The sequence below is a fragment of the Xenopus laevis genome, chromosome 8S (assembly GCF_017654675.1).
Source record: "Xenopus laevis strain J_2021 chromosome 8S, Xenopus_laevis_v10.1, whole genome shotgun sequence".
In the NCBI taxonomy this organism is placed as follows: domain Eukaryota; kingdom Metazoa; phylum Chordata; class Amphibia; order Anura; family Pipidae; genus Xenopus; species Xenopus laevis.
This window is the reverse complement of record NC_054386.1, coordinates 32,874,875-32,901,575: the sequence shown is the minus strand read 5'-3', so window position 1 is coordinate 32,901,575 and position 26,701 is coordinate 32,874,875. Positions and strand designations below refer to the sequence as shown.

The 26,701-nt window shown below is 45.1% G+C and overlaps 1 protein-coding gene across 4 annotated transcripts; it reads right to left on the bottom strand.

Annotated features, from left to right (window-relative positions):
- Positions 1-1,929: 1,929 nt before the first annotated feature.
- On the bottom strand, positions 1,930-25,472 carry pkn3.S (protein kinase N3 S homeolog). 4 transcript variants are annotated; one of them, XM_018232671.2, is made up of 21 exons: positions 25,309-25,472; positions 21,308-21,593; positions 20,225-20,379; positions 10,831-11,100; positions 10,549-10,753; positions 10,233-10,415; positions 10,043-10,152; positions 9,746-9,889; positions 9,599-9,674; positions 9,235-9,394; positions 8,773-8,905; positions 8,607-8,674; positions 8,068-8,134; positions 7,577-7,668; positions 7,312-7,488; positions 4,871-4,933; positions 4,696-4,772; positions 4,465-4,607; positions 3,330-3,437; positions 2,968-3,048; positions 1,930-2,886 (listed from the first exon to the last, which is right to left on the bottom strand). In XM_018232671.2, exons 2-21 carry the CDS (start codon positions 21,579-21,581, stop codon positions 2,674-2,676), a joined length of 2,799 nt encoding a protein of 932 aa, XP_018088160.1. In that variant the 5' UTR covers positions 21,582-21,593; positions 25,309-25,472; the 3' UTR covers positions 1,930-2,673. The 4 variants fall into 4 exon arrangements, with proteins under 4 accessions (XP_018088160.1, XP_018088158.1, XP_018088159.1 ...); XM_018232669.2 differs by having other exon boundaries at positions 25,253-25,471; XM_018232670.2 differs by lacking the exon at positions 25,309-25,472 and adding an exon at positions 25,090-25,238.
- Positions 25,473-26,701: the final 1,229 nt, after the last annotated feature.

Below are 26,701 nucleotides of genomic sequence, written 5' to 3'. Positions count from 1 at the left end.
CATTTCAAGTTTATCATCAGTATTCCTGGCTAAGCCTTAGTCTGTTCTCTCGCTGCTGAAAAGGCAGAATGGTTTGGTTACTGATGGCGCAGCACTTTGATCAAGGATACGTGCAAACTTTTCACATAGTCCGTATGTATGTGTGTAGAATATAATTTGCCCCTTTTTCTTAATGTTTAGTATATTTTATATATACTGTATCTCTGCTGCTTGTTGTTTTGTTTAGTTTCTCTCTTATTTCACGTATTGTTACAAGTGCAGTCTTCACTTGCGGATAATGCTGGTAGCCTTAGACCTAGAGGCGCATTTATCAAAGGTCGAATTCATGTGAATTTTCTTTTTTATTTGAATATACTCGCAATTTTTTTAAGAAAAATGTGAATGACTAATATTCAATTGAATGGTTCCGAAAATTCAAATCTTATTTGGGGGGGGTATTGTGCACAATCACTAGTAACATTGGCCCTGGTTGTTCGCCAGAGTTTTACTCAATTAATGCAGTTAGAATAATGAAAGCAAACATTTGATTGGCTATGGGCATTAGAGGGCTGGGCAGTGTTTGAATTTGTAGTGTTTAAGTGGGAGATTTCCATCCATGAAAGACAGACTTTTTTTTCCACTCCGTATCTCCCAAACATCACCTTTTTATTCATGGATCCAAGATTATGCTAAATCTTGTACTGCCCCCTGCAATCCTGTGGTTGCATTTTGTTTCTGTTTGCATTTGATCTCTGTACCACTGGCTGGGAATAAGGTGAGAGAACCAGGGCAATGTATAATAACATTCTGATTTGTAAAAAAAAAACAAAAAAAAAACCAATTACTGTTATGGTTTATTATCACCAAATATAATCCATTCAAGGATCCTGGACCTGTGCATCTGAACATCCCATGCTTGTGCTTTAGGCTAAGACTTTAGCAGATTGCCTTAATGAGTTATGTAGGACACGGCACTAGAAGGAAGGAGTTTACATTCAGTTTACACTTGTGCTTTGTATGTACATTCATAATTGAGCCCTTTAATGTGCTACTGGATTCCTATGTTACAGTATAGATCCCATGCCTTGCTATACCATCAAGTGGTCCTCATCATGTATGTACCTTCTGGATTTTTTTTTTTGGTTTTACCACCTTACCTGCACCTACTGGCCCGGGTGTTAGGTTACCTGTAGGTATGTACTGGTCCAGCCCTTTAAAGCAACAAACACCCAGGGGCTTCCAGCTCACACAGACGTTATGCAACACCATAATCAAGCAGGTAAGCTCAGCTTCATAGTGGTGGGTGTGGGTGCAGTACAATGTTTCAAGGAGAAAGTGGTCCACTCCAAATGGTTGTCTGTGTGGCAATGGGGGTCAATCCCAACCACATTGCAATTGGCTTATGTGCTAATCCAGCCCCTGCCTGACGATCATGACTCAGAAGGTTAAGCTGGGAATCCTCATGCACATCCAACTTTTCTGCCCTTCAGAACTGTGAGAGTCCCAAGGAGGTGGAAGGGTGCGAAATGGCACGGGAAGAGAGGAGTAATAGCAGATCAAATCTGGCGGGGGGGGGGGGGGCTAAGATAACATATTCATAATGCAGTTGCTTGCTTCCTCAATAAAGCCGCCACCATTTATTTAATGTTCATTGTGACCACTGGGGGGTCACTGTTTCATTCAGATTCTATGGACAGCTGGACAGACAATCTAGCAGCTTCCGCTGAGGTTCATCCAACACTAACCCATTTGAAACAACAATTGCAGTGAGAGACTGTGGGTAACTATGTGCATGTAACCAGGACACCCCCCCCCCCCCAGTTGGATAACAAGGAGTCTATGTTGTGCATCTGACTGTCCAGTTCATCTGTAGTGAGCACCTTTCCATGATCCAGCTGAAGCGGGTGAGGCCAAGGCAATGCCATTGGTAGAATGAGAAACCCACACAAATTTCACTGGACAAGTTCCTTATATTTTGCACCTCTAGTTCCCGTACAAACATTGATAAATAAACGAACATATCAATCTGTAAAAACAGAAACGAAGTCTAACAAATATATATATATATATTACATTACATCTGGCTAGAAATGGAGTCTACTTCTTCATATATTCATTTATGACTAATAACCTCCTACATCTCCCACGTCCTGCTCGATGCTACAGTAACTGCTTTACTTCATATTCAGGCACAAACAAATAGCAGTACCTGTTTATGCCATAACGGAAACCTGAGGAATGCCGTTATTAAAGGGAAAGATACAAGGAAACCTGTATGGAGTGGAGAAAATGCTACAGCTCCTGATAGGGGGGATTCCTCCTGTACTTACAGCATCCAAACAGGCAGACTCTGTACTCACATTAAACCCTTTACTTCACACGCTTCAGGCTGCTTTCCCTCGTTAGAATTTGCAGAGGTTTTCAGGACAAAGCAGCCAGCAGAGGATGACATCACACACTCCTAAATGACATCATGTCTTCCTAAATTTCAGGCCAGTAGCCTGGAGTAGGTAGAATGGGATGGAGTGTCAGTGTCTCAATTAATCACATTAATAGGAACAGAGAACTGGGAGGTATGGGGGTGACCTTTAAGATAACTTAAGAAGTAACAAAGTGCAGAGATATACATTCACTGAAGATTTAAGCAGTCAAAGTAGTTTTAGAATGTAAAGCAAAATAAAGAGAAGGGCCTTGCTAGGGAGCAAAGAGAAGTTCAGAGACAAAATCAAAATCCTGAAAGAGAATCTGATCGGCAGAAGTCAGAGGACGAGGGTCATCAGAAGGGGAGAGTATGGCCTTCTGCCCAGTGAATTCCTCATCAAAGTTCCTGGTGTCAAAGGGTTCACTTAATACAGGAACAACGGGGGGTTTCATCTGCTGGGCATAAAGCGCATCCCAGTCCATCTCCTGTAATGGGTGGGGAGCAAAGAGAGTTAAGGGTGCACCACTGATAGCCGGCAATTCTCTGCTGAAAGGAATTTACAGTACCTGAAAGAAGGGCTGTGGCTTTATCTCCTCAGCATCACCAGCACCAGCCCCTAAACGGCGTTCCGGGGACTTTCTCAAAAGCTAAAGAAGGTTAAACAGAAGAAATATTAAAGGTCTGAGGAACACAGGCTTGATTATCAGCAATCCATATGGAACTACTTTAAGAGGTCCTACCTGACCATAATTGAGTTGTCTATATTTTATTTGGTTTTGGCGAGACCCTGATCTAAACGACTGTAAAACTATTACATCATGGTGGCATAGGCCATCTATTCAATGGAGTTTGCTAGCTCCATGCTGTAGAGCTGCAAATCTCATAGTTAGAGCTCCTAGAGAAGGGGAAATCAGAAGTGAAGTCAAACCTTGCGGATAATGTTGATTGCGTCGGTGGATAGGAAGCGAGGATACTGCACCTCTTCATTGACAATACTGTCAAACACCTCTTCTTCATCATCGCCAGGAAAGGGACACTGAAATAGAAACTGTGTCATCCCAAAGTGGCTGCCTGTATCTTTAAATGCTTAGCTGCTACTAGTAATCAGGTATTTGGCCCTGTGGTACCAATCCTCAACTTGTTCCTGTTTTACTTTAATGCTCCAAAGGTCATGTACTAAACTGATCGACCAAATGGAACTAAGGAGGCATAAGGGCTCATCTACTAATGGTTTGTGCATCACCAAACACAAAAATGGATGCAACATTTTGGCCATTAATACTCCAAACACTGCAAGCCCTGTGTGCCCATCTATCGGTTGCTCCCCAACCTGAAGGCCAAGAGAAGCCCTAGAACCTTACACCTGACCTGCCCAGGCAGAGCATATATGTGGCCTCCTTTGCATGTTGCACTAATGGGTGCTAGATGTTGCACCGGTTAAATGGCATGGATTTGAAGGGAGTATAGGTACCCATGTGCAGCCTTGATTGCACCCATCTGAGCACAATTTAATAACCAGCTACAAGGGCTGTGGTCAAAATTAGGATACACATATATACCAATGCCAAGGAAACATTTTGGAAGAATGAGGATACCACAGGTGCCCCTTCCCTCAAGTATATTCTTCCTGGCCTGCCATTTTAAAGTAAAAGGTATACTGCCCAGTACTGGGATGAAATGATTAGGACAAGTAGGTAGCCGAGGGTTGTTCTTGATCTAGAAGAGAATATGGGAGCAGTAGAAGTCTAGGTGAGGTTAGACTTCAGACTGAGGGGCCCAGGAGTGACAGTGTTAAGGACTAGCAGTAGAGGCAATGCTACTGACTTCATAAAGCTATGGAATCAACACAGCTTTGGACCAGTTGTCTGTTGGCAGTTGTCCTTCCTGGCTTATGAGTGGAGACAGACTGCAAAAAATACTATTTCATGACTTGGTATCAGGAAGCACACTTGGATCAAATTGGAAGACCCTGACGTACTTACACTCTAAACATATATATGAATACTAATTGTCACTAAAGGGGGCATGAAATGTCATAACATTCTTTATCAGCTTGCCCTTACCTCTCCTACAAGCATTTCGTAGATGAGAACACCAAGCCCCCACCAGTCCACAGCGTATGTATACGACGTGTCAGTCAGGACCTCCGGAGCCAGGAATTCAGGGGTTCCACAAAATGTGCTGGTACGGTCTCCATTCCCCATGCCTATAATAGTTCAATGCTTGTAACTACTCCATTAGTAGCCACAACCCAACAACCCAACACCAAGCTGGGGCACTGATTTAAGTCTCACCTTCTTTGCACAAGCCAAAGTCGGCAATCTTCACAAATCCGCTTGAGTCCATCAGGAGGTTATCTAGCTTCAGGTCTCTGGAATAACATATACATAAAAAACAAGCATATTGATATTTGTATGCAATAGTAGGAAGCCAGTTACAAGAGAATATTTTCTGTTGTGGCTTCAGTACCTGTATATTATTTTCTTCTCGTGAAGAAATTGGAGGCCGAGCACCACACAGGCCGAATAGAACCTGCCAGAAAGAGACTGTTACACACATGCCACACTCTCAAACATTTAGAATCCAAAAAAATCTATTTCTGTAAGAAGCTTCCATGCTGTTCAATAGTAACAGCATCCAAGGGGTACATGGAAGACCACTTGCGTCTCAGAAGAATGAATGGTTTGATAAGCAGTACATAGAATGAGAAGGAAGCTGGATGTCGAACACAGTAGCTCAAGATACTTGGGCCAATAAATGCTGCCCCCTTAGACCAAGACCCTATGTATGGGAACGTTCTGATGACCTTCTTGACGAAAACTTACTAGGAATGGAAGTCATGTTAGACAAGAACCAACAGTCCTCTCCCAATGGGTCTCTCTAGGCCCTATTATGACCCAATAATTGGATCATCTAAGCATGTTGATGGCCAAATCGGGTAAAAATAAGGAATTTCAACTTACCGGAAAATCTTTTTCTAACTGGCCCTTCCTGTCAGTGCAGACACCGTGGGGTTAAGTATACACCTCCGGAGGCAAGACCGAAGAAAAAAATAGAATCTCGACTCCTCCCACTCCATATAAGCTCCTACTCCGGATTCCCCTCAGTTTAGTCTGTCAGCTCAGTTAGAAGAATAGAAGGATAGCAGAGAAAGAGCGAGAAGAGATTCACAACAATATAACTTTAACTTGGAGCTGCTGACACATTGATGATGTCTGAATACCATGCTCCCCTCAGCCATCTGGAGTGATTAGAATCGTCTCCACTCCTTTTTGAATTTTGCGTATCAGTCTTGGTAAGAGAGCTAGAGGGGGAAAGATGTAACTGTTGAAAGTCCAAGGTATGACTAAGGCGTCTACATATGCTGCCCTTGGTCCTGCGACCTGGCATAGTACATAGGCATCCTGGAATTGAGTCTGGACGCTAGCATGTCTAGGTCTGGCAGGCCCCATGTGGTTACCAGGTGTTGGAAGACCTCTGGGTGAAGTGACAATTCTCCTTGGTCTATCAACTGTCTGCTGAGGTAATCCGCCTCCCAGTTTAGCACTCCGGGAATGAAAACTGCAGAGATGGCCGGAACCTGTAGTTCTGCCCAGCTGAGGAACTGCGCTACCTCTCGCATTGCCCTGTTGCTGCGTGTGCCCCCTTGTTTGTTTAGATAGGCTACCGCTGTGGCATTGTCTGATTGAATTCGGAGTGGCTGGTTTGTCAACTCCCGGGACCAATGAAGCAGGTATTCCATATTGCTCTGATCTCTAGCACATTGATAGGTAGTTTTGATTCTGCTGATGACCATGTCCCTTGGCATGTTTGATATGGCCTAGTTGCCCCCCAACCTGTCAAGACTGGCATCTGTAGTTATTACTGTCCAGTGGGGTGAGGTCCATGTCTTGCCCGGGGACAGGGTGTGAGGTAATGTCCACCGAGTGATTGTGTGAATGCCTTTTCCCCATAACAACATACAGCTTGGGTTAAAACCCTTGGGCTGTGGTTTAATAATCTGGGCTTATGTGTCAGCAGTTATTCTCTGCTGTTCTCTCGTCCCGCCACTGCTCCGTGCGCAGTGAGAAAAACCAAGATGGCTCTTGTAAGCGCGTCCCACTGCCATGCAGGCATTCGTACTGGGAAATGCAGTTGCTAAACCCAGGAGCCTAAAGGATTTTTATCATATTAGCCACCAAAGGGAAAACAGCCTGGGTTAATACCCTTGTGCTGAATTAATTTCCTACCTTGCGCCTCTCTGCAGCTTGTAGCTCTGCTCCAGTGCGCAGTAAGAAACAAGATGGCGCCTGCAAGCGCATCACTTGTAAGGCGCACACGCTTATAAGCTGCGTTTTGGCGCCAAGGGCTTCCGAAACCTGGAAGTTCTCCTTAGACTGTGCGTTCCTTATATCGCGTTTGTGTCCTTGGTCCTCCTGATCCAGCGCAACAGCAGCAACACTCGTCTTTGAAAGAGAGTGGCTGTGCCCCATAGGTAACCATTCCTGGTATGAGGCTGAGGATTTTCGCACAGAAACCTGTGTGATCTGAGCTAGGATGCCTCCTGCTCTTAGATAGCTCCTTCTTTAGGATGTAAAATGATAAAAAACTGAAAGAAAAAGAAGGAATAAAAAAAATTGTGGTCCTAACCTCCAAGTAGGACAGAAGAAAAAACTGAGGGGAATCAGGAGCTTATATGGAGAGGGAGGAGTCGAGATTCTATTTTTTTCTTCTGTCCTGCCTCCGGAGGTGTATACTTAACCCCACAGTGTTTGCACTGATAGGAAGGGCCAGTCTAGAGAAATCTGATTGTTTTGCAACCCCACCGAATGAGAAGATCTCCCTTTGGAGAGATTAATTCCCCCTAAAACAAAATAAGCACCCCAAAAAGAAGCCTGAGACCTTTATAAAGAAGTTTAACTGTTGCCAACCTTGCTGTTGGCTCTGAGAAGACATTGCTGTGTATGTGCATCATGAGGTCCCCTCCGGACATATATTCCATCACAAAGCACGCGTGTCCCTGGGTCTGGAAGCAACCAAACAGATTCACCAGGAAAGGGTGTCTGGAGGAATTAACAGCTTCAAAAATCCTCTTCTCGCACTGCAGGCTATACAAATAGAAGGATTCCATAGTACAATTATTAAGGGGAAAAAAAAAGACTAGCAAGTCCTGCACCAATTTTTTTCCCGACTAACCTTTCCAGCTCATCTCTGCTCACAATGTCTCGCTTCTTCAGGGCTTTAATCGCAAAGACTTTCCCAGTCTCTTTAAATTGCGCCAGAAGCACCTGAAATAAAGGACAAGTCACTTCGCCCTGTCCATTTTGTTCAGAGTATGCCAAACAAGAAATAAAGGCCTTCAGCTGCCATGGAAAGTGGGTGAATGCATTGACATGTAAAAAATGCAAAGGGTTTTACAAAACGGAGGTCTCCAAGGACGCACCCCACAACATGGTGGCCTTAGGGGACATATTTCACAACTTGGTGGGGGGTCTGGAAATCTGTTCCACAACATGGTGCTCCTGGATGATAATAATGCTGGTCTTTCTACACATGAAACAAGTTTTTATTAATTACATGACCTGGGAAGTGGTTCCACTAGAAGAGGTGTTCAGCTGGATGTCTAGGGAAAAAATATGGCCGCATCCATTTAATACAGCCCTAGCCTTTCAGTCTGAGCTATGTACCTTGCCAAAATGCCCCCGACCGAGGACAGATATAAAGGTAAAATCTTCCACCTGTAGAGTTGTTCTTCTGCAATAAAATAGAACAGGGATGAGTTAATGGAACAACTGGGGCTTTCTTTGCCCTGCACAGACTCCAGGTCTAGCAACCCACAGAAACCAATCTTATATTTGCTCAACAAAAATCATTCTATGCCCTCCTTAATGTTACTGTAAGGACAATGGCACAGGGGTTCATCACAAGCCCACGGACAAAATGTTCAACATCACCAACCACTGCTCTTCCACTGCCCTTTAATAGGGACAATATAGCCTGAAAACAGAGCAGTGTCAAGGAGTTGTTTTGCCAATTCTGACCCCTTATCCTGGGCAACCTAAAAACGGGGACAGGTCACTCAAAACCGCTAAATTTTATCCTTTACCCCAATCCTTAGAGGACAGCCATTCAATGATCTATTTGGGTCAATAGGAGCTAGTGGATATTAAATTGAGTAGGCAAGGGAGAAAGGGCACAATTCAGAGAGAACAGCCCAACAGCTGACCTATGCACTTTAGTGAGCTCAGCGTTGCTTTGTGCCCCACCGTCTTCCCCGTGGATACGCTTCATGCTCTGAAACAAAGACAGAAGGCATGTAAGGAGCGAGAGAGAATGCCATAAATCCTACAACCATACACTCGATATGCAACATGACCGTCCCCTGCGCTCACCTTCCCTGCCGCTCTGCCAGGAGATTCCACAGGGGAGGGAGTCATGCCGTCTGAATTCAGGTAGAGTCGTGGAGGTTTAGGCGGAGGCTTTGGTGATTGTTCTTCACTGAATAATTTTTTGACAGGGAAATCGCTGCATCAGAAATAACGTATAGGTCAATACCATGAACTGGAGAGAGAGAGAGAGAGAGAGAGAGAGAGAGAGAGAGACAGAGACAGAGACAGAGAGAGAGAGAGAGACTGCAACAGTGCTCTCACTTTAAAGGGATATTATCAGCCCAGGGAGGAGGAGGAGAAGGAGCCTAGTCAATTTCTCTTCTCCATGAGGGTGGTAGTAGCACTGGGTGCTTTCCTGGAGGGGGCAGGTATGCAGTAATTATGCTCTTGCACAATGCAAATGTCTAAGGCACAAAATGCTCTCTATTGTCAGGTAAGTGGACCTATGCACAGCTCAGTACTAACCTGCCACCTGCTACATACGGCTGAGAGTTTGTGGTAGTGTGAATGGTAAGAGGAGGGCTCAACGTGGTCATGGCACCGCATGGAGGTAAAATACTCATCATTAGCCGCCCCCATGTCGCAAAGTTAATATTCATCTGAGTGGCCCGAAGGAAGTCCTTCCCTGGTAACAAGAGGAGAAGAAAACTCAAATTCACAACTCAAAAAGGAGTGTCGGGTCTAATGACGCATCCTACATCTGTGAATCCGTGAATTTTTTGAAGAAGTTTGGCTGATCTAAACAATCATGGGTGCTCCCACCATGATAGAACATGATAGAAGTGTGCAGATAAATACGGTTCTCCTTGTCAATGTGAAAGGCTTTTACCTTTCTGCTTGGGAAATATCCGCTTCTGCCTCTGGACTTTGCCCCTTCTCTCAATCACTGGGTTACAGAACATGACCTAAAGGAACAGTGGACAGGTTAGATATGCACCCTCCTCCTCAGTCCTATACCTCTGCCACCTGGTCTCACCTCTGCAAACAGCTTCCCCTGGGGTTCCAGCTGCAGACACATTCCATGGCGCTCATTATCTAGGAAGTCTTCCAGGCGCAGGAAGCGTACTGCGCACAGCTCCCGCCAGTCCCTCCAGTGGACGGCGATTTCTAGCTCCCGTGACTGAAGGCCAAAAATCAAAATAAAACCAACTTCCACATCTGCATTAACACTATGGTTTATCGATGGCAACTTGCCTCGATTGCTGTGGCTGAAGAACAGTATCTAGTGGGTCAACAAGGTGTGCACCTATTGCACCTCACCATAGACACTCACCCTCTCCAACTCTATGGTGAATCGCTGGTCCCAGCACTGATTATGAACAGGCCCCCAGCTGGTGTGGGCCACCTGCTTATTATCGACCTTCAAGACACACATGACATCTCCTAAAAAACAGAGAGAAAAAAAAACAATTCAGAGAGTCCAAGGAACTTAATCAGCACAACATATAAAGTTCAGAACTAACCAGAGTGCTCATCAGACCGCAAGTGTCGGCCTGATCCCCCCCATCCATGGGTGCTTCCTCCAGGTCGGTAGCGAATAAAGTTCTTGGACTCGCCAGGACTCCCTTGAACGGAAGCCGTTCGAGAACGGCCAGGTACGGTCTCTAGAAGATCCTGGCAGCCCAACAGATGAATTTCCAGAGTCCCTTATGGAACAGAAAGGAGACTAATACAATAAAATGAATCTGGTATTGGCTACCCCAAGCTATTCCAGATAATGGCTATTGGCTGAATTAATTTTTTTCCTGTCGGTTTCATGTATAATTTCAATTGAAATACCTGTGAGCGCTGTGGGTTTAATGAGTGAAGTTAAGGGGTGGCTGGGGCCTGGATATTTACTCCTCACTGTGGTTGGACAGTTCTTCAGTTCTTCTTTGATGAGCTGCTGCTTTGGGTGATCAGAGGGAAGTTCTGCCAGGCACCTCTCTAGCGACAGGCGCAGAAGGTCAATCTTTTGGCAGGACTCGTGTAGTCGAGCTTGGGCCTAGAAATAAAGTGGTGCAAATATTACGGATACTATTGTACAAGAGTAGGTAAGGAGAGGATTTAATCTTTTCAAACCTCAGCCAGGGCCTTGCGGTCTTGCAGTCGCCGACCTCCAAGTAGTTTAACCACATTTTTGGCTCCTTCCGATACTGCCGTTTCCACCTGCAAGTGATGCCTGAGCTCCTCTATGCGCAGCTCCGGAGGGGACAGGGACTCAGAGACCTCTTGGGATTCACAGGTTGTACCGGGAGCCTGGGTGAGCTTCACAATCTGCATGCGCAATAACTCCGTCTTTATCCGGCTGTCCTGAAGCATCTGCTGGGCTGTACAGAGGAGCTTCCGATCCTATAGGAGGCAACAGCAAAGCCATAAAGGAAGTACTTGGGGCACGGTAGCCATTCGATAAAATTACTGGAGGCAGAGCTAACAGAACCAGACCTCTTGGATTACTGAACAACAGCCGACTGACTTCATCTCAAACCATCTCAAACGGCAGCCTGGAAGCTGTTGCAAAGCTATGGCCAATGGCTGCCAGTGAAAAAGAGATTTTGTGTACTCATTACCATTACATCTCTTTCTCTTCAGTCACTTGGGGGACACAGGAACAGTGGGTATAGCTAATGCCACTAGGAGGCCGGACACAATAATAAAAATAAACTAGTCCCTCCCTCCGCCTGCTATACCCCCCTCTACAGACAGAGACAGCTCAGTTTGTACCAAAGCAAGAACAGGAGGTTACTAATAGAAAAATAGAACTATATACAAAAAAAAAACAGCCATGTCTGAGTGAATGGCCTCAATCCAGGGACGGAAGTCTTGTGTCCCCCAAGTGACTGAAGAGAAAGAGATTTAACAGTGAGTACACAAAATCTCTTTTTCTCCATTGTCACTTGGGGGACACAAAAACAGTGGGGACTTACCAAAGCTGATCCTTGAATATATGGGCAGGAAGAGAGGCCTAGGTGGAACCAGCCACTGCAGCTTGAAGAACCTTCCTGCCGTAGCGGGTGTCAGATGCCGCAAAGGTGTCAAATTGGTAAAATTTGGCAAATATATGAATGGATGTCCACGTGGCAGCCTTGCAGAATTTTTCAGCTGAAGCTTGGTTCCGGAAAGCCCAGGACGTACTCATTCCTCTGGTGAAGTGTGCCCCGAGACTAACTGGGGGTGACAAACGGTGTGCTGTGTTGGCCCTTTGATTTACCGGTTTGATCCAGCATGAAATCGATGTCTTAGAGGCTGGAGTGCCCCGACGGGGACCTGTAGGAAGAATGAAAAGTGCATACGATTTGCGGATGTCCGCAACTCGATGAAGATAAAACTTGAGAGCCCTGACAGGGTCAAGGGAGTGAAGAGCCACCTCCTTGGAGTTGGAGAGAGAAGGACAGAAGGTAGGAATGGTAATTTGCTGGTGTAGGTGAAATTTGAGCAAGAAAGACGGAACTGTGAGGAGGACCGCCCTATCATGGTGGAAGGTCAGAAAAGGAGATGGACAGGAGAGATCTGACAGCTCTGATATCCTCCGTGCTAATGGTATGGCCAGGAGAAACACTGTCTTCAACGTGAGCCACTGAAGGGAGACTGAAGCTGATGGCTCAAATGAAGGTCCTTGGAGAGTTCACAGAACAAGAGGGAGGTCCCAAGCGGGCACCGGGTGCTCGGAGAGGGGGCTTGGCGTGTGCTACCCCTTATAAAAAGGTCTTGACCTCAGAAAGTAAGGCCAGGTGTCTTTGGAATAGAAAGCGCAGATATTTGAGATTTCAGGGATCCCAAGGAGAGTCCCATGGAGAGACCTTCCTGAAGGAAGGCCAGTAGATTGGGAGTAGAAAATTTCTGAAATTCGGCTCCATGGTCTTGGCACCATCATTGATAGATAGTCCATACTCTGTGGTAGGTTCTGGTGGAAACAGGCTTGTGTGCTGCGTGCATGGTAAGGATCACAGCATCAGAGTATCCCTCTTTTCTTAGTATATCGGTCTCAGAAACTATGCCGTCAATCTGAGATTTTCTGGGCATAGGTGATGAATTGGTCCCTGTGATAGAAGATCTGGTGTGGATGGTAGACTCCATGGTTCCTCCACAGAGAGGTTCATGAGGTTCAAGAAGCAGGTGCGACAAGGCCACCTTGGAACTATGAGAATGAGAGTGGTGCTCTCCCTCTGCAGCTTCTTGATTGTTCTGGGAAGGAGAGGAAGGGGATCTCTGTATTGTGCGAAGATGAGTGGTACCTTTCGGTTGTGGTGGGATGCCATGAGGTCCACCTCTGGTATCCCCCATCTTTGAGTGATCTCTTGAAAAATCCTGTCGTTTAGAGACCATTCGCCCCGATCCAGGGACTGCCTGCTGAGAAAATCTGCCTCCCAGTTTAAGAGTCCTGGTATGTAGATGGCGGATAGTTGGGACTGGTGGGTCTCTGCCCAGAGGATGAGTCCCACCTCGTTTAACGCCTTCCTGCTTCTTGTGTTGCCTTGATTTATATATGCTACCCCTGTGGCATTGTCGGACTGAATCCTCACTGCCTGTCCTACTAGCTCTTGTTGCAAGTGGACTAATGCTAGACGGATTGCCCGAATCTCTAGGAGATTGATGTGGATAAGTTTCTCTGCTGGTGTCCAGAGACCCTGTGCTGAGCATCCCTCTAGTACTGCTCCCCAGTCAGAAAGACTTGCGTCTGTTGTGAGGAGGCGCCACTGGGGGACTCCGAAGGGTCTGCCTCTGGTTAAATGACTGGTTTGGGTCCACCAGTGAAGATATGTTCAAGTCTTGTATGACCCTCCCTGAGGTGATGTTGTGCAAAGGGAACTGCTTCTGTGGTCGAAACCATGACTCCTAGCACCTTCATACAGAATTTGGCTGTGTGAGTCGTCTCGACAAAAGGGACAATACTAGGGTCCATAAGTGATTAACCTTGTCTGGAGGGAGACAGCTTGTGTCTGCGTATTGAAGAACATCCCCAAAAATATCATCGATTCATTCGGGATCAGTGAGGACTTTTCCAGGTTGAGGTACCAGCCCAGCTCCTGTAGCTTGTCCATGGTGACCTGAAGTTCCTGTTGGGCCTCTGCAAAGGTCAGTGCTTTGATTAATAGGTCGTCCAAGTATGGTGTTACGAACACCCCTGAGATGCGGATGAGCGCAGTGGCTACCGACATGATCTTGGTAAAGAATCGAGGAGCTGAGGTTGGTCTGAATGGAAGAGCTGTAAACTGATAGTGTTGGTTTTGAAAGACAAACCGCAAAAACCTCTGATGGGGTGGGAAAATCGGTACATGAAGGTAGTCGTCCTTCGAGGGATACAAGGAATTGACCGGTAGACATTGCCGCAATGACGTATTTCAGAGATTCCATATTGAACTCCATGGTCGGATGAAATTGCTGAGTTCCTTGAGGTCCAAGATTGGGCGAGCTGAGCCGTCCTTCTTGGGAACTACGAATAAATTTGAGTGGTAGCCCCTGAATCTTTCTTGAGGCGGTACCGGCACAATGACGTTTGATTGAAGAAGGTTGCCTGAGATTTGTGATGTTCCTGAGGGAACCAGGACATGAAGAAACAGTGGGGAGGGAGGCAAACTCTAAGTGGTAGCCTCGGATTACAAACTTGTGAACCCATGAATCCTGTGTCAGGGTCAGCCAAGCGTCGGCGAAGTGATGTAATCTCCCCCCTACAACCGATTCGATTGAGAGCAGTGGAACATAGTCATGCAGATGCAGGTTTGCTGGCCGCTTTTGTGACTGCCAAGTTGATCTAGGCTTTGCTCCGAAGCGTCCTCATCCTGCGGATGAATGCCGGGGATGATCTTGCGCCATTGTTCTGGGGGCCACGAAAAAAATCTTCCCCTACGAAAGGAAGAGCGCGCCTTTGGTTGGGGCAACAAGGTGATTTTACTCTTGGTTGCTTGACTTATAGTGGGACATTCACTAAAAATCGTAGTTGTGCTGGCGTCCGCTTTGCCGCACCTCGCCAGGCTTATTTTCGCCAGCGCTCCGCAAATTCACTAAAATCCGAAGTTGCGCTCAGGGGTAGCGTAAGGTTTCGAAGTTGCGCTAGCGTTTATTCACCAAGCAAAGCGAAGTTACACTAGCGATGGTTAATTTGCATACAGCGCCAAATTCAAATTTCAATGGAAGTATTTGTAGCAGCACTACACAAGCCTGGGAAACCTTAAAAACATCAAATACAATTTTTATTTTGCCCTACACATGTGCCCACTGTATAGTTAAGTTGCCATGAGTTAGGAAATGTAGGGGGGGAGCCCCAAAAATTTTTTCGATCTTTTTCAGCCTATGACCCATAATGAAGAAAAAACGCCAGCATGTTTTGGGACTTAGAAAAAATTTTTTTTTTTTTTTGAAGGAATCCCTATCTACTCTATTGTGCTTCGCCTGGTCTGAGGTGGCGAAGGAAGTCTGGCGTAAAAGGTAGCGTTCAGAACAATGCGTGCGTTAGTGAATTTGCGTAGTTACGTCCGTTGCACAAATTCGTAGGCGTAAGGATGCGAAGTTACACTAGCGAAGTTACGCCAGCGTCCGTTAGTGAATTTGCGAAGTAACGAAAATGCCCAACGCTAGCGAATTCACGCTAGAGTTAGGCGCTTCAGTGCTTAGTGAATTTGCCCCATGATCTTGTCAAGATCAGGACCAAATAGAAGCTTGCCCTTGAATGGAATAGAGGTTACAGACTTCTTGGAAGAGAGGTCCACTGCCCAGAGTTTCATCCATAAGGAGCAGCAAGCGGCCACGGCTAGAGCAGAAGTTCTGCTAATGACCTGGGTTGCATCAAGCGATGCCTCGCATAAGTAGTCATTGGCCTCTTTGATCTGTGATGCTAACTGGGAGAGTTCATGCTGGGGAACTCCTGTGGAAATGGCTCCACATAGAGAGTCTGACCAAGATTGGATAGCTCTACTGACCCACGCCGAGGCCAATACTGGTCGGGAAGTACCTCAAGCGCAGAATAGGGATCGTAAGAATCCCTCCAGCTTCTTGTCCATCGAGTCCTTAAAGGATTCTGCATCTGGAACTGGTAGAGCTGTGTTCTTAGAAAGGAGTGACACCGAAGCGTCCACTGACGGAGAAGACTTTTCTGTTCAGGTGAAAAGGGGTATAGCTTGAGAAAACTACTTGTTTGCCTGGAAATGTCGCTCTAGTTTGTCCCACTCCTGCTGTATGAGCTGATCAAATTGGTTGTGGGAGGGAAAAGAAGGGGAGAATCTACTCTGGCGTTTGAAAAGGCGAGGAGTAGAACTGGAGCTAGTTCCAGATTCCTGCTGATGTAAGGTTTCCAGGACTGAAACAATCAGGGAGTCGATTGCTTCAAGAAAGAAAGTGCCTGCTCGTCACCAGAATCAGGTAACAGGGGAGAAGGAGAGTTGGACTCCTCTTCACACTCGTCCCTCAGATGGAGAGCGTGCCCTGCGCTTGGAGGGCTTGGCTTTAGAGTTGTCTAGATGGGAAAGGAGCTTGTCTAGTGACAGGGCCAATTTAGGAATGCTGGAAGCCAATTGGGACGCCCACTCAGGAGGGGCAGCTTGGGCTGGGGAATCCGTCAGGGGGGGTTGGATTACCAGAGGACTGGCTCCCGGGGTTTCCGAAACAGGCTCTTGCACTTGGAGCATAAAGGTTCCTTGTGGCAGAAGCTAAAAATTTGACGGAAGCCTCCCTGGGAAAAAGGTTGTCATCTGAAGAACAATACGTAAAGAAAGAGATAAGGACCGCACAGCTCACCGTTCCCCCCTCGCAATTCAGGTGCACAGTCCAGCAGTGTCCCCACTGTAGATTCCACGAAAAGCTCAAAAAAGAGACGGCACTTCTGAAAAATGGGATTTATTCGAGTTCCTGCAAAAAAACCTTACGCGTTTCGGGAGTTATCCCTTAGTCATAGGTCAAGAGTTCACTTGTTACAACTGAATTATTTATACACAAGATGATGACGCCCTCTAGTGGGCTATCCATAAAATTCCAACTTTATTTAGATCCCTTAAAATCTGAAACGAAGTGAAGCATAAAAACATATTAAAAGGAGAATTTCCTGAAAACAGTGTTCATTGGGTAATTAAAAACCAAACAAACTATCGAGACGGCTTCTGTAGCTGAAGTAGTACGGGTATCCTGCCTCTCTGGTGAAAATCACTAGCCACTAGAGGTCTAGAGTCCTTGCTATTTAAATGCGGCTTAACAGATATATTCAAATGCGGCTTATCAGAAATATTCAATAGGGGCCCTTATAACAAACTTATTAGAACAGATAACTGATATCATGTCTATAATTTACCATTCGGGATCCTTGTATCCAATTTAAGGATCCAGAACGCCTCTCTGAGGTTTAATTTGTGAATGATGTCCCCGCCTCTAATGGGGACCCATACTTTTTCAATAACTTTCACTTTTAGGTCTTTTAGACCATTAGGTGAACATATCTTAAAATGTCTACCTACCGGAGTGTTCTCCTCTCCATTATTGATACTTCTAATATGTTCTCTTACCCTTTCTTTCAGCATGCGGGATGTACGGCCCACATACTGTTTGTTGCAATAGCTGCATTCCAGTAAATATATCACGTTCCTCGTATTACAATTGTAGAAACCAGTGTTCTTGAAAGTCTGTCCTGATACATTAGATTTAAAATCAGGCCCGACTGAAACCACTTGACATGTCTTACAGACGTTCGCCCCGCATTTGTAAGTACCCTTTACTTTTAACCAGTTCCCTGCCTCTTTTTTTTACTCAAAGAAGCTTTATTGAACAATCGCATATGATAACAGAGAAAATAGACTGTCAAGGTCACAAACACAAATTGTTTGCTCAAAAGTGCGCACACCCCAATACATTTCAAAGTAACAATGTAATCCAGTACCACCCCGGAATACGCTTAACAAATCAGCATAACCCAGCCTAAACCTCGGGTTCATTGCCCACCCAACCCAGACCAGTCCAGTGCCGCCAAAGAATTATATATTTCAATAGTTGACCCCTTTTGTCCAGAATGGTGCGTTCCAATTTGGCTAAGCCATCCATAGCTTTTATCCATTCCAAGTGTGTCGGGGGTAAGGGGTCTTTCCAATGCAGTGTGATAAGCCTCCTGGCCTGGAACAAAGCTTTCGTAACAAAGTGCAGAGTACTAGTGTCCAAAGAATCCCCCAAGTCAATGGAAAGTAAACAATTCCTTGCATCACCCCTACCCCAGCCAGGTATTTTAGTTGACAACCAAGTAGTTATATTGACCCAGTACGGCTGGATTTTAGGGCAGTCCCACAACGTGTGTAGTAACGTAGCAACATTCACTGTACACCTTATGCAGTTGGGAGTCGGGGATAGTTTCATGACAAACAAACGGTGTACAGTATAATATGTGTTCCCTGCCTCTTTAGAAGGAACTGATGAAACTAAGCTCGGTGCCAACATATTCCCTAGAGTTGGGGCTTTTTTTGGGACACATTTCACCTCAGTTTGAGCCAAGATTTCGGACATTTTCGCATCACCATTCAGTATAGGTAAGTATTTTTTAATGATCTTACTGATATGGCCAAACTCCTCACTATATTCAGTGACGAAAAACATTTTCTGTTTATCTGGCTTAATTGGATCAACACAATCCTGAGTCGACCGACTTTCATCTTTTTTCTCCTTGCTCAATGCTGGCTTAACTTTAGCCTTCTCATATGCACTTTTTATGAGATGTTTGGGGTATCCTCTAGCCTGTAGTCTATGGCCCAACTGTTGTGACTGAAGATCAAATGTGTCGTTCTGACTACAGTTTCTCCGGAATCTGACAAATTGACTGTAAGGGATACTGTTTAAGAGTATGTTTAGGGTGACAGCTATTATATTTTAAAATTGTGTTACCGGCCGTTGATTTCCTAAAGACTTCAGTGTCTATACGGTTAGTGCTTGTGTTCCCTTTAAGAGTTAGATCCAAGAAAGTGATAGTTTCCTTGTGATGTGTCAGTGATAGTTGAAGGTTATAGTGATTTGTATTCAAATACCGATGAAACTCGTCAATTAAATTGGAAGGGCCATCCCATATGAATAGCAGGTCATCGATGTACCGACCATACCAAATAATGTGATCACGAAAGGGGTTAGCACATCCAAAGACTGTTTCCACTGTTCCCACCGGCCCATATACAAATTAGCATATGAGGGGGCAATCGAATGGTCTAAATTATAGACATGATATCAGTTATCTGTTCTAATAAGTTTGTTATAAGGGCCCCTATTGAATATTTCTGATAAGCCGCATTTGAATATATCTGTTAAGCCGCATTTAAATAGCAAGGACTCTAGACCTCTAGTGGCTAGTGATTTTCACCAGAGAGGCAGGATACCCGTACTACTTCAGCTACAGAAGCCGTCTCGATAGTTTGTTTGGTTTTTAATTACCCAATGAACACTGTTTTCAGGAAATTCTCCTTTTAATATGTTTTTATGCTTCACTTCGTTTCAGATTTTAAGGGATCTAAATAAAGTTGGAATTTTATGGATAGCCCAATAGAGGGCGTCATCATCTTGTGTATAAATAATTCAGTTGTAACAAGTGAACTCTTGACCTATGACTAAGGGATAACTCCCGAAACGCGTAAGGTTTTTTTGCAGGAACTCGAATAAATCCCATTTTTCAGAAGTGCCGTCTCTTTTTTGAGCTTTTTGTCATCTGAAGGTTCAGATGAGAGAGAGTGAGAAGGTTCAGATGAGAGAGAGTGAGAGAGTGAGATGACCCGCTCTTCCGGGTTCACATGAGAGAACGCGCCGGTGTGTTTGGCACCAATGCAGAGGGGAAAAAACAGCTCTAATTTTAGCCTCCAGAAAGCTAGTGCAGGAGATCTAAGTACCACTCCCCTGCCGAATTAATCTCTCCTGCTTAATGTTGCGCCCTCTCCTTACCTAATGTTCCTTGGGACACATTCCCTCTGCTGCATAACTGGGGTGACATGCAGCTAGGGCAGGTCTGATAGGGGTTAGCCACTTACCTGGGTACTGGCTAAACTTCTGCCCATCTACCGGCCACAGAAGCCTCCCCTGATAAGACAAAAGGGGGGAGTGTTATCCTGGGTGGTCTGGGCCGGTTGCACTTAAGACCCCGGTGACAATCCTGTTGGAAGATGGGCTTTAGGACAATCTACTCAGTGTAGTTGTCCCAGCCATCTTCAATAGTGTGACGAAGTGTCAAGAATACAGATAAATAAAAGCAATTAACAAAATAAAAATACATAATTAATTAACTCCTGAGACAAGAGCTCTAAAATGTCCTAACCTCCTGAGGACACAACGAAACTGAGCCATCTGTCTGCAGAGGGGGGTATAGCAGGAGGAGGGAGGGACTAGTTTATTTTTATTATTGTGTCCTGCCTCCTAGTGGTGCCAGCTATACCCACTGTTCCTGTGTCCACCAAGTGACAATGGAGAAAATGCATCTTATAGCTCATAAGATCATACCAAGCCCATGAGAGTCAGCTCTGTTGTGTTCACTCACCTTGGAGGTCCCATTGGAAAACATCTGGATAATGTTCTCTGCTCCCTGCTTCACCTTGTTTTCTATGTGCAACTGCCTCTTCAGGGCTTCCACCCTTCGTTGCCAGGGGTCAAAACTTTTATCCCATATGCAAGGATCAGGGGACACTGTGCCATCTAGAAAACATTGGGTCACAGTGGAACATTGTTTCAACAACACTGGTCTCAGTTTATAATAAGTTCACGGATATTACTATATTCTACATGGATATTTGCCGTCTGCTCCCCTTCTTGTAAAAATCTGCACCATCCTTAATGCTCACTCCCTATTCCAACACCATTCACTCCCCATCACCATATCATTCCAGCATTCTGCCCTGACCACATTCCTGTGTACCGACAACTAACCCAAGCCCATTCATGATTCCTAATCCAAACCAGCCCCTAACTGCTGCCATCTGCTCTCATTCCATTCCATACTACTGCACCTATTTCCTAATCAGTCACTGGTACTCATGCCATTCTTATGCTACCCCCCTACTCCAACCCAGTACCAAATGACTGGCACTCCCTCCCATTCCACTACCTTTTCCAACTCTATTCCACTTCCAGGATCCAATCACTGCCACCCTTTCCCACTCCATTCATTTATCCTTCGCCAACCTATCTCCTAATAACTTCTACTTGCTGCCATTCGATTCCTAATCACTATAACCTTCTCCAATTCCATTCCTGCCTCCACCAGTTGCCATGGCATTGCTGTCCTCTGCTCCCATTCAGATCCTGCTTGCCACCACACTCTCCCATACCTTTGATGCCTCCTGATAACATCATCCCTTTGCTACCTAATCCTAGTCCCTATCCCGTCCATAAGGTTTTATTACCCCCTGATTATTCCATAACTGCTTATTCCATTCAACCATATTCTGCTTCCTTATTTTCTCCTGCCTGCAGACTCTTTGTAGGCCATGGCCAAGTCTACTGTTCCCTTATACTGCCCAGACCACCCTCCAGATCTCCATTCCATCTTTCTGGCTAAACAAATGGGTGCAGATACTCTGGGACTTTGATTTCTCCTACAGAAATATAAGAATATTCCAGAAACCTTGTTTTCGGTCTTTCTCCATAATGACAATCCTCCCATTAAGTTCCTGCAGCTGCTGATGGAGCTCTTGGAGGTGCCGGTTGGACGCTCGCAGCTGACTCTCAACATGGCTTTGATGCTTTTTATCCGTGGATACCTTGCGCAGGTTCTCCGCCCCTTCCTTTATCTTGAGCTCTCTCTGGATCTCCCGCTTAAGATGGTCTCGGGAGTCCTCCAGCTGCTGTTGGAAGTCGGGGTCCAGGAGCTCTGGGGGCCCCGCATTTCTGAACTCCATCCAGTGAGAGACCTGGGAGACAGGAGTTACATACCATAAGAAAAAATGGCCTTGTATCATATGTGAGCAAACCTCAAAACTCATGAAATAAACCTATGAAAAGCCACCACAAGCTTTCAACCAATCATAAAACTGGAGGTCAGAACATCCCTAAATAGACTTGCTTTGACTAAATATACCTATAGTAAGATCCAAAGCAGGAAAGTCAGATTTTACCTTCATGCCATTGTATTTACAAGGAAGTGTAAATTGTGTTTGGGCTTCTCACGCTCTTTCACTGCAAATATGAAATGTTATAGCCAGTTGTGTGCTAATATACGACTGTATATTAATACGGCTATCCAAAAACAGAGCATTCTGTCACCTTGGCACATGTAAGCAGCAGTTCTGCCCTGCTTTATGGCTGGAATTCTAGCTATGTAACAGAGCATTCTGTCCCAGTGGCTGCACAGATCCTTTCTGATTCCCGTTGGAAGCAGCAGTCCTGCCCTGCTTTATGGCGGAGATTCTAGCTATCTGTATAACAGAGCAATCTGTCCCAGTGACTGCACAGATCATATTTGACCCCCATTGGAAGCAGCAGTTCTGCCCTGCTTTATGGCAGCTGAGATTCTAACTATCTGTTTAACAGAACATTCTGTCCCAGTGGCTGCACAGATACTTTCTGATACCATCTAATCCCAATTGGAAGCAGCAGTCTTGCCCTGTTATTTACTGAAAAATAAAGTTGCTGCAGTGTAGGACTCAATTATAAATACTGTACATATCAACCATAAAGCAACCATTTACAAGTTAAATATCATTAACTCTGACATTTGCTTGTGCTAACAAACCCAATCTTTACACAAGGACTAGTTCTGTCAATCAAATACAAATCTCAAAGGGTGAATTATGGTTTACCAGCCAGGAGAGGGAGCTCATGCACTACTATTTAATAGTCTGTTTAATACAGAGTTGAATTACTAGTTATTACTAGTTATGGTTAATATACTATATTTAATTACTCGTTTTGAAATAGTCATGCCAATTTATTGCAAGAAATGTCTATTGCTGGGTTATTATAAGATTCAATAAAAATAAATAATAATACAGCAGTGAAACCCTTACTGACCAAATATAAATAAACATGTTTTGGATAAGCTTCTATATTGTTTCCCTTAGACAGAACAGTATAAGGGTATAGCTTATTGTGTGCCCATAACATTCCTTCTCTGTATATTTGTATTTATACATATGGGAGGAGGTACCATATAGTTTCCCTTAGACAGTACAGTATGAGGGTATAGCTCATTGTGTGCCCAGAACATTCCTTCTCTGTATATTAGTATTCATACATATGGGAGGAGGTACCATATAGTTTCCCTTAGACAGTACAGCTTATTGTGTGCCAAGAGCATTCCTTGTCTGTAAATCAATATTTAGACATGTATATAGATGCACGTTTATCAGTCACAGTTTGGGGTAGGGCGATGCTGTTTAGGACAAAGCAAGGGACAAAAAAAAGAAGAAAAAAACCACAGGTTAGGGAAATTGTGAGCCGACACACAGTCATTTCCTGAATCTGCTTCCTGAACTAGGCGCTGCCATACTGGGAGCCAATCCAACTGCTCCTTGCACAGTGGCCCAGTGTGTTTGCTGGTCCCTGACCAACTGCTTTTCCCTCTGCCAATTAACTCATACCTCAAATACCCATCTTCCCTCCCAGGAACCTAAAACTGAAATGTACCGGCCAGGTATGAACATTCTTCTGCACACAGACTAACAGACAAAACTTCTCACTTCTGCAGCCTGCAATGTATAAATGTCAATATTTAAACAGGAAGCATTACAATTTATAAAATGGGTACTTAATCTTAATTTGCATTAAGTGCCAATTATAGTAAGTGGCCAGAACATTCCTTCTCTGTATATTTGTATTTATAGATATGGGAGGAATGTGCCATATTGTTTCCCTTAGACAGTACAGTATGAGAGTATAACTTATTGTGTGCCCAGAATATTCCTTCCCCGGGGCATCCTTCCCGCTGACCCTTAAGGTTAGATCCCATAAATACCAGAGCCAATGCTTCGAATAACTCCCAAAGGTGCCATGGCAAATCCTTACTGTTGTGCCGTTTGCTGGATTTTTAGTACAAGTGACAGTTCCCGTTTAATAACCAGCCCTGACCTTTCCCCATGTGATCCGGTTCTGTGCCCCAGCAGCAGGGGGGGCTCTTGGGCTATAGGAGGGGCCACAAACAACAAATGTTCATTTTTTGTGCGGCAGTAGGAGGAGTCAGAGAAGGAGCGAACAAGGTTATTCTTTAGCCACATAGATCAGTACCCAAACTGAACCCCAACCTGGGCTGCAGGCCAGGGTTTATATAGGCATCAGCCTCATCAGTACACTCGCTTGTAAAAATACCTGCCTCCCAAAGTCCTTTCCACCTACCTTGTATCAGCTGCTTTCTGCTACATTGTTTTAGGAGTCAGAAGTGCAGAAATAGAAACAGCAGACATTGCCTTTACTCTAAATTACATTTACAAATTACTTTAAACCAGTGGTCCCCAACCAGCGGCTCGTGAGCAACATGATGCTCCCCAACCCCTAGAATGTTGCTCCAAGTGGCCTCAAAGCAGGTGCTTATTTTTAAATTTCTGACTTTGAGATTGAAGTTTTGGTTGCATAAAAACAATATGTACTGCCAACGAGACTCCTGTAGGCTGCCAGTGCTACCAATAGCCAATCACAGCCCATATTTGGCATCTCCAGGAATTGTTGTCTTGTTTGTGTTGCTCCCCAACTCTTTTTACATTTGAATGTGGCTCACAGGTATAAAAGGTTGGGGACCCCCGATTTAAACCTACGGACCATCAGATCTAATGGCACAACAGCCCATACTTCTGGGTCGGACACCCTCCTGCCTTGTATCACCTACATTATTTCAGGAGTCGGAAGTGCAGGGAATAGAGACAGAGATTGGCTTTAAGCTCAAATACATTTACACTTAACTTTAAACCTAGATACCATCAGATGCAATGGCACCACCAGCACCTGACTCGCTACATAATTTCAGGAGCGCAGGCAATAGAAACAGATACATTATTTCAGGAGTCAGAAGTGCTTAATCACAATTACATCCATCTTTAAACCTAGAGATAATCCGATCAAATGGCACCAGCAGCCCATACGTATGGGTCGGATAACACCGTCCTTGTATGAGCTGCTTTCTGCTACATTATTTCAGGAGTCAGAAGTGCAGGGAACAGTCATATTCATCTCATTTACACCTAAGGTTAAACCTAGAGACCAGGGTGGCACCAGAAGCCAATACTTTTGGGTGGGACACATAAAAAAGGTATAAAAGTCCATGAGCAAAGTCAGATGTGGAACTATACAGGAAGCACAGCATGTGACTGCTGGGGGGGGGCAAGATGTATCATGGTACCATGAGGACATTTAACTAATAAGCAGTTTCATGAAAAATCTCTGATTTCCAAAGTTTAGAGGGTCCCCCATATGATTTACCTGCGAAGACTCCTTTAAAGCGTTTGGGGAGGGGGAAGTAATACCTTTTGCACCTCTGACTTCCTGTTCAGTCACTTACTCCTGCCCCGACCCATAAGGACTGCACACTACAGCCCTCCCCACTGTCACTATTGCCCCGGGGTTATTCCGCTGCCCTGCTGACCTCTGGGACTGCCGCTCTCCACCTCTCTCTCCCCCTGTCTGGATAGCGAGTGGTACCTCCCGGAGCACGTTGGCGGACGCTTGAAACTTCCCGGGAAGCTCACTTGGGATCCAAACGGATTCGGCTCCGCCCAGCGGCTAGTCCGTACACTGGGGACCGCTTACAGGTGCGCTGCGCCACCCAGTGGAAGGGGACGGAAACGACAACAAGCGGCGAGCACCCTGAGAGCAGCCGATTGGCGTCTCCTTGTGGCAAGAAAGTGAGTTGCAGCGCCAATGGACGAGTAGGACACTCCCTTACAGAGCAATTCCATTGTAAGGCTTTCAACTATATCACCCCTATAAAGCTTTGTGAGCAGTTACACAGGGGCTTAGACGGAAGGAATACTTCACACTGTAATTGTGACTGAAGCTCAGGTCAACTGTCTGTCTAATTTAGATTGTAAGCTTTGCAGGGCAGGGACTTGCTTCCCTTGGCACTTAAAGGGGCGATTCACTTTTAAATTAACTATTAGCATGTTATAGAATGGCTAATTCTAAGCAACTTTTCAATTTGGTCTTCATTATTTCTTTTTTTTTATAGTTTGTCAGTTATTTTCCTTCTTTTTCTCTTTCCAGCTTTCAAGCAGGTTCACTGACCCCATCTAGTAAACAAATGTTCTGTGTATGGTTATTGCCCATGTTATTGCTAAAACTGCAAACTGGAGAGCTGCTGAATAAAAAAGCTAAATAACTCAGAAATCGCAAAAATTAAAAACCAATTGCAAATTGTCTCAGTCTCACTCGCTACATCATCCTAAATGTTATTTTGAAGAACAACCCCCTTTAAAATGTTGGTGTCACGTGACTGTCTGGGATATGTATACTTTGTGTATATTCTACAGATTTGGAGATGTAGGTCAGTCAGTCAGTGTGTAGCCAGCTTTATTTCAATCCAAGCAGGGAGTGGAAGGGAGTGTTGGCCTGCAGCACCCATAACTGATTAGCACCTCCATTTAATGAGCAGAATGACAACTAGGGGAGTTTTTGCTCCATGTGATGCGCATGTTCCATGGGGCTGTTGTTCCATGGGGCAAATCAGTTCCATTTATCACAGTTGGTGGAGATAGTACAGATAGAAGGAAGGCCAAGAGACACAGGTAGAAAGGATACCGAGAAAGAGGTCCCTGTGCCCATACTAAAATCTGCCTGGGTGGGACTTACTGCACTGACAGTTAGGGCCTACTAGAAAAGGATTTTCCGGTAAATATCAAATCCCTTTATGAGCAACAGCAGAACTGGGTCAAAGATTTGTTATGGGTTCTGCTCCTGGTTGTAAAAGCAGGGTGGTGAAATATTTCTGCTGAGGGCTGTGAGAGATGCCATTTAGACCACCTGCCCATCACCAACCATCAGGGCCGGATTTACATAGTAGGCACCCCTAGGCCCACTACTGTTTGTCGCCCCTGGC